At 44.7% G+C, this 11,993-nt stretch overlaps 1 protein-coding gene across 1 annotated transcript in view; it reads right to left on the reverse strand.

Moving 5' to 3' along the window:
* GRHL2 (grainyhead like transcription factor 2) overlaps nt 1–11,993 on the reverse strand; it is a 169,875-nt gene that overhangs the window by 69,040 nt on the left and 88,842 nt on the right. Inside the window, exon 8 of the mRNA XM_045286222.1 lies at nt 2,122–2,216. Within this exon, the coding sequence (XP_045142157.1) occupies nt 2,122–2,216 (95 nt within the window). The remainder of the gene's footprint in view (nt 1–2,121; nt 2,217–11,993) is intronic.

Genomic DNA, 11,993 nt, shown 5'->3' on the forward strand with positions numbered 1-11,993 from the left:
CATTTTATTAGGGGCTCATACAACTCTTATCACAATCCATACACACATCAATTGTGTAAAGCGCATTTGTACATTCATTGCCCTAGAAGGCCAGCGGTGGAATGTTATTAATCGAATTGTGTCCCTCCAGAAAGGTGTCCACTTGGCAGGGCTGTGATTCTCAGTCTTATATAATTATTTGCCATGTTGTGACCCGAAATAATCATCCTCGTGTGTGGTGAAGCCCAACCTCTGCTGTGTCAGTGGGCCAGGGTTGGAGGCAATGATGTTAATGAGACAGAGTACCATCTCCAGGAGGAGGTTGTATTTTGAACCACTCTTTTGAGCTAGACCAGAGATGAAACAAGCAAGCGGAGACCAACAGGACCTCAGTCCTACCAAGAAGAGCCAGGAGTGGACTGTTCTTTGAACCTGGAGTTCCTGAGCTGAGAACCTCCTAGACCCAAGGGAAGATTGATACAAGAGAATGAAAATCTCTCAGGGACACCAGGCTCACAAAATCTGTAGAGACATGGATCTCTTTCCAGAGCTGATAGATAGATAGCTCCCCCTCCTCCCAAGTAGCACTCTGGATTTAGACTTCTAGCCTCCTAAATTGGAGAGAATAAATTTGTGTATTAAAGCCATCAGTTTGTAGTTTTGCTGGTAGAGCAGCACCAGATCACGAAACAGAATTTTCTTAGTGAGGATTTATCCATGGAGACAGCAGACCCGAGAGACCAACTTTATACCATTCTGTGTAGGTGCTGACCTCTCCCGAGCCCCTGCCCGGTCTATGTGCTCCCCTCATTGTGCAGAAGGACTGGAACACTCATGCTCCAGGTTTCTGATTCTCTCTTGCTATTTACCCATTTGGGTCATCTTTCTTGGGACTAAAGCCACTTAATGCACACGGTTTCATACATGAGTGAAAGGAGACACTGAGTGATTCATCTTTTGCTGTCAGCCATGCCTCCAAATTCCCAACCCACTTCCTTTCTCACCAAGCCTCCTCGGGCTCACAGACAATAAAGCATTGAATGAGGTTGTTGACATTGACCTTTTGATTCCGTTGAAGACAAAGTCTTCTACCATAGTCCTGGGTGGCTCATAAGTGAAGCAGAAAACAAGCTTAGATTTCTCTTGAAATGTCTCTAAGTACAAAATAAGAATGCAACCAAAAAAAGGGGAGGGGGCTGCAATCCGCATGGTTGGCAGTTTGAAACCACCAACGGCAGTGAGTTTGGTTTGGATTTTTAGTGTCTTCTGCGGAGCTACTGGTGGTTTTGAATTGGCAGCTCTATGGCTCCCTATTGCCAGCAGGGCTCCTAACAAGGAGCAGAGGGTAAGAAATGCAAAAGGAGGATGCAGCATCACAGAAAGGCTTGAAGACCGACTTCTGAAAAACCAGACTGAAAACTCGGAGGAGGACAGTTCCACGGACACACCTAGGGGTCGCCACGTGTAGAGCTTTCTTCTCCAAACCGGTTCTGGGGTGGGACGTTTCTCCTGAGGACACACCACGCCAGAGATTTTGCCTTTGCACTTCTTAATCATACCACACCCCAGAGAAATCAGACATGGTTGGCCCATAAGTGGAAAAGAAGGGAAGTAGCTCAACCTGACTGGGAAGCTCAGAGACCTGCAATGCTCTCCCTGGGGCCTTCCCACCTTCCTTCCCCTGAGCTGACGCCTGGAAGGGGTCCTCCTCAGGAGCCCCACGAAGAAGACATCAGTTCCGAGCCTTGTCCTGCACCACAAGGCAGCGATGGACAGACCCTCCGGGGCTGTTTGGGGAAATCTGCTGGGCAGGTAGAAAGGGTTTTCTGGCCCACACTGGCCAGCTGCTGTTTCTACATGGAGCTCAAAGAGCGGAGGAAAAGTGGCAGGGTGCATTCTGTGGAAGGCCTCGGGGAAGAAGCCCTGTACACCACCTTTGCTCCTTTGCCCCCGAAAAGGCCACTTCACTGTGAGGATCACAGTGGGGTAACTTGCAGAGAAAGAGAATCTCTCTGCTTTCATTCTGGTGGCTCAAGGCAACAGCTCCTTCCCTATAGAGGCTTCTGCAGAGCCCCGTGTGCGGAGGATGGACAGGCTGTGTAAACGGTACGCACCCAGAAGCCAGCCCTACTTGTCACTGACCTTTGCTTCTTCATTCACATCCCAGGTGAAGGAAACAGCATTGTACGCAATCTCTTCGATGTTCCCAATGGTGTTAAAGCTTTCCTTGTAATCGGCTGTAACGTTCAAAGAGAAGAACAACAGGGTTTACAAAGGGTACTAGAGACTCGGTGACATATACTGAACCATCCCTTTGCAGTCGGTAAGAGCCTGTTCTTCCGGCTGTCTCGGCAGCTGTTACGGATTCGCGGTTGCTCATCTTTATACTCGAAGACTGTCAGCACCGGTGCCTCGATGACAGGGGCAGAGCTGAGTGAGCAGCGGTCTTACCTGATCTGCTTATGAGTTCCGATTTTCACGACACCATTATTACTCTTCCCTTCGGAGGTCCTCCACCACCCACAGCACCGCCTCCTCACTCATTGCAATGACTCTGATTTTGCTGGAAGCGCCTGAGTACTGTGTTGTTTTCACTTGATGCCCCGCGGAAAGAACAACACACACACACACACACACCATTTCATGAATGGGACCTAACAGACGGGTTATCAATAGCAAGCATGTTCCTTTGTGTCAGAGGATAGCGGTCCACAGGGATCCTTTTTGGGTTTTTGGTTTCTCAATGAAATGCTTGACCTCAGTCCTCATTCTTCCCGTGCCCCGCCTCTTCCAGGCATGCCCTACTCCTCACCCCACCCCTCCTCTCCTCTCTCTGCCGGCCCCTTCACCTTTCCTCCAGGCTCCTGTTCTCCAGCCTGGATGATGAGCGACTGAGCGACGTGCTCTCAGGCCAGAGCCCATGTAGCCACCAGCAGAAAGTCAAGGGTCATGAACCAACAAGGCGATGCTTGCAAGGCAATCGATCTACATCAGAAACAACCGCGATCAACAACATCTGACTGCTTCTCTGTTTTTCCTAGCTTTGTCTCCCTCTCTCCAAGACACGCAGGGTACACACTGTGGTAGCAATCGTTTTAGAATTTATGTTCCTAACAGCATCTTCAGCATCCCTCCGCACCAATCAGTAAACTAGTGCACATCGGGTTGTGTGTCCTAATTGAGTGTGCCTCTCGTAGCTCATTTAGATGCTCTCCAACACGTTGGTATCTTCAATAGTGCTTCAATCCTAAAAATACATACTTTAAAATATATATATAAATATATAGATACACTCACATGTACCTAGCTCTGTTATTAAGATACATACATTCTCAGAAGTAGAATGGTTAGGTCCCATATGAACACAGTTTGCAAACTTTGGGTTCGTTCTGTGGAATGGCTCCTGGGAGGATGAAACCCCTTCCTTGCTCACAGCAAGGGGGTCGGTGAGGGAGTTCCTGTTTCCTCAAACTGCTGCCGCTTCTTTCCAAAGTCACAGGCCAGGCCTGAGGCCCGATTGCTCTAATTTGCAATTACTTGATTGCTCATGAGGTTACGCAGTCTGTCACCCAGTTTCTGCTTCTTGGTTGCTTTCTATTCCTTCTCTTTATTTTTAAATTGTATTATCTGGTCTTGGTCTGTCTTTCTCATAAGGTACTTCAAGGGTTCTTGCTGATATTAAAGTAAACATTAAGACTCGGGAAATAAAATTTAAATGGAAGGAAAATGATTTCACATTCTACAGATAGAGAGTAGGTCTTTCTCACCATATTGGGAATGCCTTTAAATGCAAACCTGGGTCTTCAGTATGCCAATGAGGTCACAGATTTTGAGGAAAGAAGCAGGCTATTAAATTTAGCGGGTGGGGGGGTGGAATTCTCTGACTCTTCTTAACTATTCATTTAAAAAGATACTCTAGCAAGTTCATTTTGTGATTTTTAATAAGGATATATATTTACACTAAGAACTCTTTAGTCCTTTAACTGTAACCTAGAATGTTTAATGTACATCTCCCCCAACCTTAAAAATACCACTGTGGACTTCATTCAGCTTGGGGTTGTTATTCCATCCACACCTTCCCACCAGACCCCTATGCAAATGTCACTCAGTGGTGGAAGTTTGCTCATTGCTGCAAATTCCACCCCTGTCAGGGAAGCATAATGCAGTTGGCCGTCTTAGTTAGAAAATCACCCAGTGGTTCTAGTTTATTGGTACTTTGTTATCCCCTGTGGGCTTAAGTAACAGAAAAGTGTAATCTAGTCCTACACACCCTCAATAATGTTCATTGGTTTTGGATAGTTTAGTGCAATAATGAAAGAAAGGCAAAGTCAACTGAAAGTGAGATTCATCGTAATCTGAATGATCTTCCAATATTTTGCTTCCTTTTGCAATGTATTAGATGTCTTATTGTGGAAATGTGTGAATGTTCTAAAAAAGAAAAGATATTGGGGGGGGCGGGATATAGCAGCACGCAGGTCCATCATAAATAAGGAGGAAGTGTCATGGCTCGAGGTAGAAACAAGGTGCGTGGGTCACACATGTAGTGTGAGCTCAGGAACAACTGCAGGACGAAGTTTTATGTGCTTTCTCAAGGAAGGAAAAGACACTGAAACCACACAAACACACAAATACCGTCTGTGTCCCCTAACGTTCCTCAGGGTCACTGTCAGTCAGTTTCTCTCTATCCTTCACAACCAAAGTACTGAGCAAATGTTTCCCATGGGCCATGTTGTGCCGGGGCGGCAGCAGGAAATAAGACCAGCTCCCTGAAAGGTGACCCTTACAGGACGGAAGCAGACCGGAATAAAATACACAATAACCAAATGCCTAACGAGCAAGTCTTCTTTTCTATGGCAGAAACCACCCCACCCCGCCCCCCCAAAAATGATTAATGAGGCGGCCTATGACTAGGGGGCCACATTACCTTACCCATCATTATTTCTTTCAGGGCATTCATTTATTTACTTATTTATCACCAACATTTCCCATTAATTATATAGTGAGGGCAAGGACCTTGTCATAATAAACTTCCTCGGTGCTTAATAAGCTTCCTCGGTGCTTCAAATCCTACATCCTACATTGTTAAAGACACTCTCATCGAGACCCTAGACGTCAGAGTAGAACTGCCCCTTTAGGTTTCCAAGACTTTAAATCTTTACAAGAACAAACAGTCTCATCTTTCTCCCAAGAAGAGTCTGGTGGGTTCGAATGCGTGTGCTTAGCAGCTCAGGGTGTGGCCCACTGTGTCCCCAGAGTTCAACTGAGAAGTGTAGTAGACGGAAGGGTGGTCTATAAAGGTCTGTAAATAAGAGGCTAATGCCACACATCCCTCTCTAGCGATGTAAGGAAATCTATTTCCTATTCTATTTGTGCTTTCTTTTTTCGTAGCTCATCATATCTGGAATCCCTCTACCATAAGATCTTACATCTGAAGTGCGTCATCTGTGCCTGGCACAAAGTAAGCAATCAAGAAGTATTGCCAACTCAGTAGAGTTAGATGTTCACCATCATCCCTGGTCCTTCTCAAGAGACTCTCCTCCTGTTCACATTTTCCCTGCCCTTCCAGCCCCACGGGATTTTTATTATTTGGGGGTTTCGCTTTTGCTTTTTGATCTCTGAACTCCTACTTCCAAAGCCTGTGCCATCTCAGTACTCAGTCATATTATTAGACATTCTAGAAGAATGAATGTCGCTTTATTTCAGTATCAAGAAGATCATCAATGAGGTCATCTATGAGCCTCGAAGGAGGGATGAAAAGCCAGGATGCTACCAAGTCTGTCGGCTAGCACCCCATTCTGCACACGTTTCTATCAGAGAAAAATTTAGATACCAGTAGACTAGACAGAACTAAGTCTTAACCTCCTCCCTACCCTTTGTTTCTGGTCTCTACATCATTCATCCTGGTACCGCCTCTAGAGTGCCAAGGTTTTCTAGAAGACTAAACAGCTCACACACAGTGATGCTTGCAGATTTATCCAGTGCCGAAACATCAACAGATATGTCTCCCATCTCTGAGAGCTGCACTTCATGTCCTTTGATAAAAATGCCATTTGCTTAAGGATTACTATAACCCTTAGTGTAAGAAGAGAAAGTCAGATGTGGGTGTTAAGCCTGCTTTGATTTCTCTCTTCAAGAAAGATTCTCACACTCACATTTGGTAAAAGTTGCTATATGCAACTGGGAAAGGATATTGAAGCGAATTGGGTTCCGACCTGTGTCTGGAAATCATGTCACTTGAGTGAATAACTTGTTTTAGCATGCTAGCCACCACAGCTGTAATGCATGTGAGACACTTCAAAAGAATTAAACAGTGTATAATTATGAACATATTCAATTTTCAATGGATTTTTCCCCTAAAAAAAGTGAGTCAACTTAAAAAAAAAACTACATGTTTCATACTTTGGTGTGTAAATCGCTGTGCAATACTAATACTTGATGAGGAAAGTGGCTTGGATATTTCCAAAATCAGGGATAATGAAATAACACTCTTATTAGATAAAACTTAGTTCCAATGGATCCTGGGTTAAGAAGGTAGTTCTTATTCTTCTGGGTGATTTCAAGCAAAGGAGCAACTGTAAAGTACACAACTAGCTTGCGACATCATGGAGATCAGACAGGGAGTCTATCTAATGCACCCTGAAGGAATTGAGCTTTGGGGGAAGTCTCAAGAGATGGACGTTCTCCAGGGCCAGCTAGGAAGTCCCCCATGACTATAGTGTGCATGTTACCGGATTCCCATAATTTACTGGCTTACAAGGATATTCTATAACAGCCTCCCTCAAGTGCTGGCTTGCATCCACATCACCTGGAAGACTTAGATAAAATTCAAATCTCAAGGTCCACTCCTGGGGATTCTGACTCCATAGGTCTTCAATGTAACCCAAAGTTGGCATTCGCCAGCCGGTGAGCTTGCTCCCGGGCAGGAACCTCAGTTCAGGCAGCACTGAGCTGGCTGTGGGCAGCCATGGCAGGGGAGCCATTCTGAGTTGGGCCACGAACCACCTAACTCAGAATCTACGCCGGGGCAGTGAGTGAGTGATTGCTCTGCACAAAAATCACTGAGTCCTTTGGGATTTGATTTGATTCCTTTGGGGATGCATTTGATTCACCTCACATACAGCCCTAGAAAGCACCGCATCTGCCATTGGGCCCCATGCCAGCTATCAGTGAAGTCCGTAAGGCAAAGTTCTCTTCCCAAAAAATGTCGAAACATTCACATGTGAGATTGGAGCACCACCTGTAACAAGGCTCCGGCTTCTCCCACAGTCCCGCATCCCTTTGGGTCCAGGAATTGTCCGCCCGTGGCGTGATCATGCAAATTCAATGGGGGTAATAACTGCCACAAACTGAGAACTTGCCAGAACCAAGCCTGAGCCAAGTCAACTAGCCTCCATCACTCTAGGCAGTTGGCATCTGTGTTGTCTTCTAAAGAGAAGTGAAGTCACCTTAGAATCACATAGACAATCGCCTGGCTGCCAACAGGCCCACCTATGATTTGAATTTGGGTCTGTTTGATGCCAAAGGCCACACTTCTGCCTAAGTTTATCTTGCAAATGAGTTCAGCACTATTGCTGCCATATTCTCATTTGGTGGAGAAATTACAAGAAGCCCCAGTGGCCTAACGGCTAAGCGCCCGGCTCTGAACAGAAACGTTGGCAGTTGGCACCCACCCAGTGGTTCTAAGAGAGAACAACCCCAGCCCAGAAAACCTTCAGGGACCATTCTACTTTGTCACATGGGGTCGCTATATGTCAGAATTCACTTGCGGGACACAACAACGAAGAGAATTCACACTGCACATCCTACAGTGCCAACCAGCTGGTAGGGAAACCTGGAGGGAAGGGACGATGGCTGAGGCAGAGTGAGTCGGCATTATTGAACTGCTGAAAATTCCCTGGCCGAGGGGAGCAAGCTGGAGGTGCTATATATGGTAGAGAGCAGGCACACAAGGAACCACCCCAACACCCATAAGGATCGAGAGCACCGTGCCTAGGCTAGTCCTACCCAGAAAACACGGGCTGTGGAGACCAGGATGGCCACGCTCTGCTTTGTAACCAAGGCTGGGGAGCACGCAGGCACAGAGATGCGATGCTTTACCTACACGTTGTGGGCCATTTGTGTTTTGCACAGCAATTAGGAGCTTCAATTATGTTTGAAACACATCGGAAGGGTGACGGGAAACTTTTTGTTGTCATATATACATATGCATGCATAAATAGCTGGTCATCATTTTAGACATTTTTGGTGTTCCTACCAGGGGGGCGTGCGAGTGCAAATCTGGAATGCAGTCGGAGGAAACGTTCATTCCTCCACCTTAATTAAGCTTCGCACGCTTGGTAAATTACAGCTCACTCTTTTAATTATTTTTTGGATATGTTGCTGGAGATTAAAAGGAGTGGTGTCATGAATATAAAGATTGTTTCTGTTCTAAAAGGTGAGGATTCTGTCTGGACTCGTGAAATAATGAACTTGGAATGCAGGGAAATGGCTTAAGGCACCATTCCCAAGCCCCTTGTACCTACACCATCGTCTAGGTTTTGTTTCCTTTTCTTTCGTTCAAGTCAAGAAGCAGGGACAGTTGAGATTTGAGATCGGATGGCCCAAGCAGTCTGTTTATAAGAAGGCATTTCCTCATCGAGTCCTGTGACCTCCAGTGAGCTAAGGAACCTCTCTGAGTGTGTATTTCCCCATCTACAGAAGAGAGACAACAACAGAAAGCATGACACCAATGGTCCTGACGCATGACAACCCCTGCCTATCAGAGTAGAACAGTGTTCCCAAGGGGCTGCTTTTTGGAAAGTGGCTCATCAGGCCTTTCTTCTAAGGACCACCACCCCCTACCCAACCCCCAGTGGTCTAGACTCTCCTCCCTCTCAGTTAGCTGCCCAGTGTATTACATTTCCCTCATCAGGGACATGGTCAACGAGAAGGGAATTCTGCTCGGTCTCTTGGTAGATGGCAAATCTATCTATGTACATGGGTACAGATAGAAAAGGGATCCCACCATTTCCCATCCCATCTGTCCCCAGACATCACTTCCCCATCGGACAGAAGTGAAATGGGATCAGTGCAGGTTCAGAAAGCAGGCGGCCTTCTGGGATTCCTAGCTCTGAACGATAGAAAAACAAACTCTAATGTAAGGATGTTCTGAAAGTTTTGTTTTTCAAAATCAAAAGAGCACCTTCTTAAAACCCGAGTGACCCACAAGAACTCTCTAATGGGTCCACCAAGTCAGGGGCAGCTGGGGTGACCTTAACTTTGCTGTCACCTGAGATAATTTTCAGAATTACTATATGGATTCCCACCATGTGGCCCTCGCCCCTCTCTGAGAGCTGACCATCGCTGAGAACAGGGCCCTGTGCCAAATCAAATTATTTCACAAACATCACCTCCTGCAATTCTACTGATCACCGTGAGCAAGAACGATTTTTATTCCCATAGTATAGAACAAACTGGGATCCTATTTCAGAAATCCAGTCTGCATACAACACCGGACTTCTTTGCACTCTGTGGTATACAATCTCTCAAATGAACACCTTCCCACACATGATCCAGAACAATGACGGCTGACAACATAAGAACATAATTTGTGACACCAGTCTGTGGCTGGTAGACAGTGACTCTTTCATATTATTAAAGCTGTGATTAACAATATTATTGCTACATTCTCATAGCGCATTATGCTGCCCTCACCTTATCATTTAAGATGAAATCTTTCTTGGGCTTTTCTCTTTAGGCTAAACCTAGTTCTTTATTTGTATTTGATGCATCCTCCTGTTTTTATTTTTTTTAATCGTTTTATTAGGGGCTCATACAACTCTTATCGCAATCCATACATACATCAATTGTGTAAAGCACATTTGTACATTCATTGCCCTCATCATTCTCAAAACATTTGCTCTCCACCTAAGCCCCTGGCATCAGTTCATTTCCCCCCTCCCTCCCCACTCCCCCTTCTCTCATGAACCCTTGATAATTTATAAATTATTATTTTGTCATATCTTTCCCTTTCCGATGTTTCCCTTCATCCACTTTTCTATTGTCCGTCACCCAGGAAGGAGGTCACATGTAGATCCTTGTAATCGGTTCCCCCTTTCCAACCCACCCTCCCTCTAACCTCTCAGGATCGCCGCTCACACCACTGGTCCTGAAGGGATCATCCGCCCTGGATTCCCTGTGTTTCCCGTTTCTATCTGTACCTGTGTACATCCTCTGGTCTAGCCATATTTGTAAGGCATCCTCCTGTTTTTAGAAAAGAAATTCTACAGCCCAAAATCTGACTTTCAAACTGAATTACCATAAACGTAATGAGACAAATGCATTGCGCACTGCAATCCGTTACTATGCTCCAAAGGACGTTAATATTTTAATATCAGTCTTGACTCACAACACTGATCTCACACTGATACAGAAGCCTGTGTGCCTTTATACCTAAATATGCACCAGGGAATATAGCTCCAAATCAACTTGAATAAGCTTAAAAATAATCTCTTTGCATGAGTTCATTTTACTCAGAGAAATTTGATGTTAATCTGGATGTTTGTCTCCAGTGTACACCTTCACCTTGTGGTTCATCCAAAAGTACCTGGCACTTCCCAACCATTTGTTGAGTGAACGATGACATGGCTAATGCTTCTGAAAATAACATACATTTTATATGCATATATTATTCATGTCTCATTCTAGTTTTTTATTCATGACATAGGTTAATAAAGCCCTTAAAGCAGTGGTTCTCAGCATGTTGGTTGTGACCCCTTTGTGGGTCAAACGACCCTTTCACAAGGGTGGCTTAAGACCATTGAAAAAGATATTTTTGATGGTGTTAAGAACCAAGATACCACTCCTCTATACAACTCCAGACGGGTCCGCCCACATGCAGATACGCCCTCATACAAGTACCCATGCTATATCATGCTTTGATACAAATTTTCATTTATTTGTAATTAGAAATAAATATTTCACAATATATAATTACATATTGTTTTTGTGATTAATCACTATGCTTAATTATGTTCAATTTATAACAATGAAAATACATCCTGCATATCAGATATTTACATTATGATTCATCAAAGTAGCAAAATTACAGCGATAAAGTAGCAATGAAAATAATTGTATTGTTGGGAGGTCACCACCACATGAGGAACTGGATGAAAGGGCTGCGGCATTAGGAAAGTTGAGAACCCCTGCCTTAAAGGGAGGTTTGTGGAACAAGACGTTTTAAGTTCATAAGATTAGAAGTTACTGCCCAAAGTATGACATCAGCCATACTTATCTCACACCTCTTAGCACAATGCCCCCAAATTTATTCCACTGGAATGATGTTTCCAGAAATAGCAATATTTCCCAGATCCATCAAAGTGTGTGCATCCTTATTGCCCAGTTGGAATGAATACTGGATTGTGAGGAAGGATGACATTACAGCTCAAATCCTGAACCTACTCTAAATTGCTATAGAAAATTGACTCTCAAAAGGTGATACTTTATTAGCAATAAAAGGTATTCAAGAAGTATTGCTTAATGAAGTCCCCAAGGAATGCCAAAAATAGACTTTGGGGCAGGACGTGGCACCCCATCAGACTCTACAGGAAAACACTCCTAAAGGTCAACAAACAGACCTTGAATTGTTTACAGGCTTTTCTTTTTTTGTCCTCGGGTTTTTTTTGGGGGGGGGTTGTTATTGTTGCTTTGTCTTGTTGCTTTGTTTTGCTCTGTCTTGTTTTTTGTGTATACTATTATCTCTGCAGGCCTATCTAGGTAAGATTGGGGGGATAAACAACAGGACCAACAGTTCCAGGGGGCAGAAATGGGAGAGGGGGAAGCGGGGGAAAGGAAGTGAGTGTTAACAAACTCAGGGATAAGGGAACAACAAGTGATCCAAAATCGATGGAGAAAGGGTGTAGGAGGCCTGGTAGGGCTTGATCAAGGACAATGTAACCGAGAGGAATTACTGAAACCCAAATGAAGGCTGAACATGATAGTGGCACAAGAGGAAAGTAAAAGGAAATAGAGGA

This window comes from Echinops telfairi, unplaced genomic scaffold (genome assembly GCF_000313985.2).
Source record: "Echinops telfairi isolate 266 unplaced genomic scaffold, ASM31398v2 ScPeMD7_1;HRSCAF=3_0, whole genome shotgun sequence".
Lineage (NCBI taxonomy): Eukaryota > Metazoa > Chordata > Mammalia > Afrosoricida > Tenrecidae > Echinops > Echinops telfairi.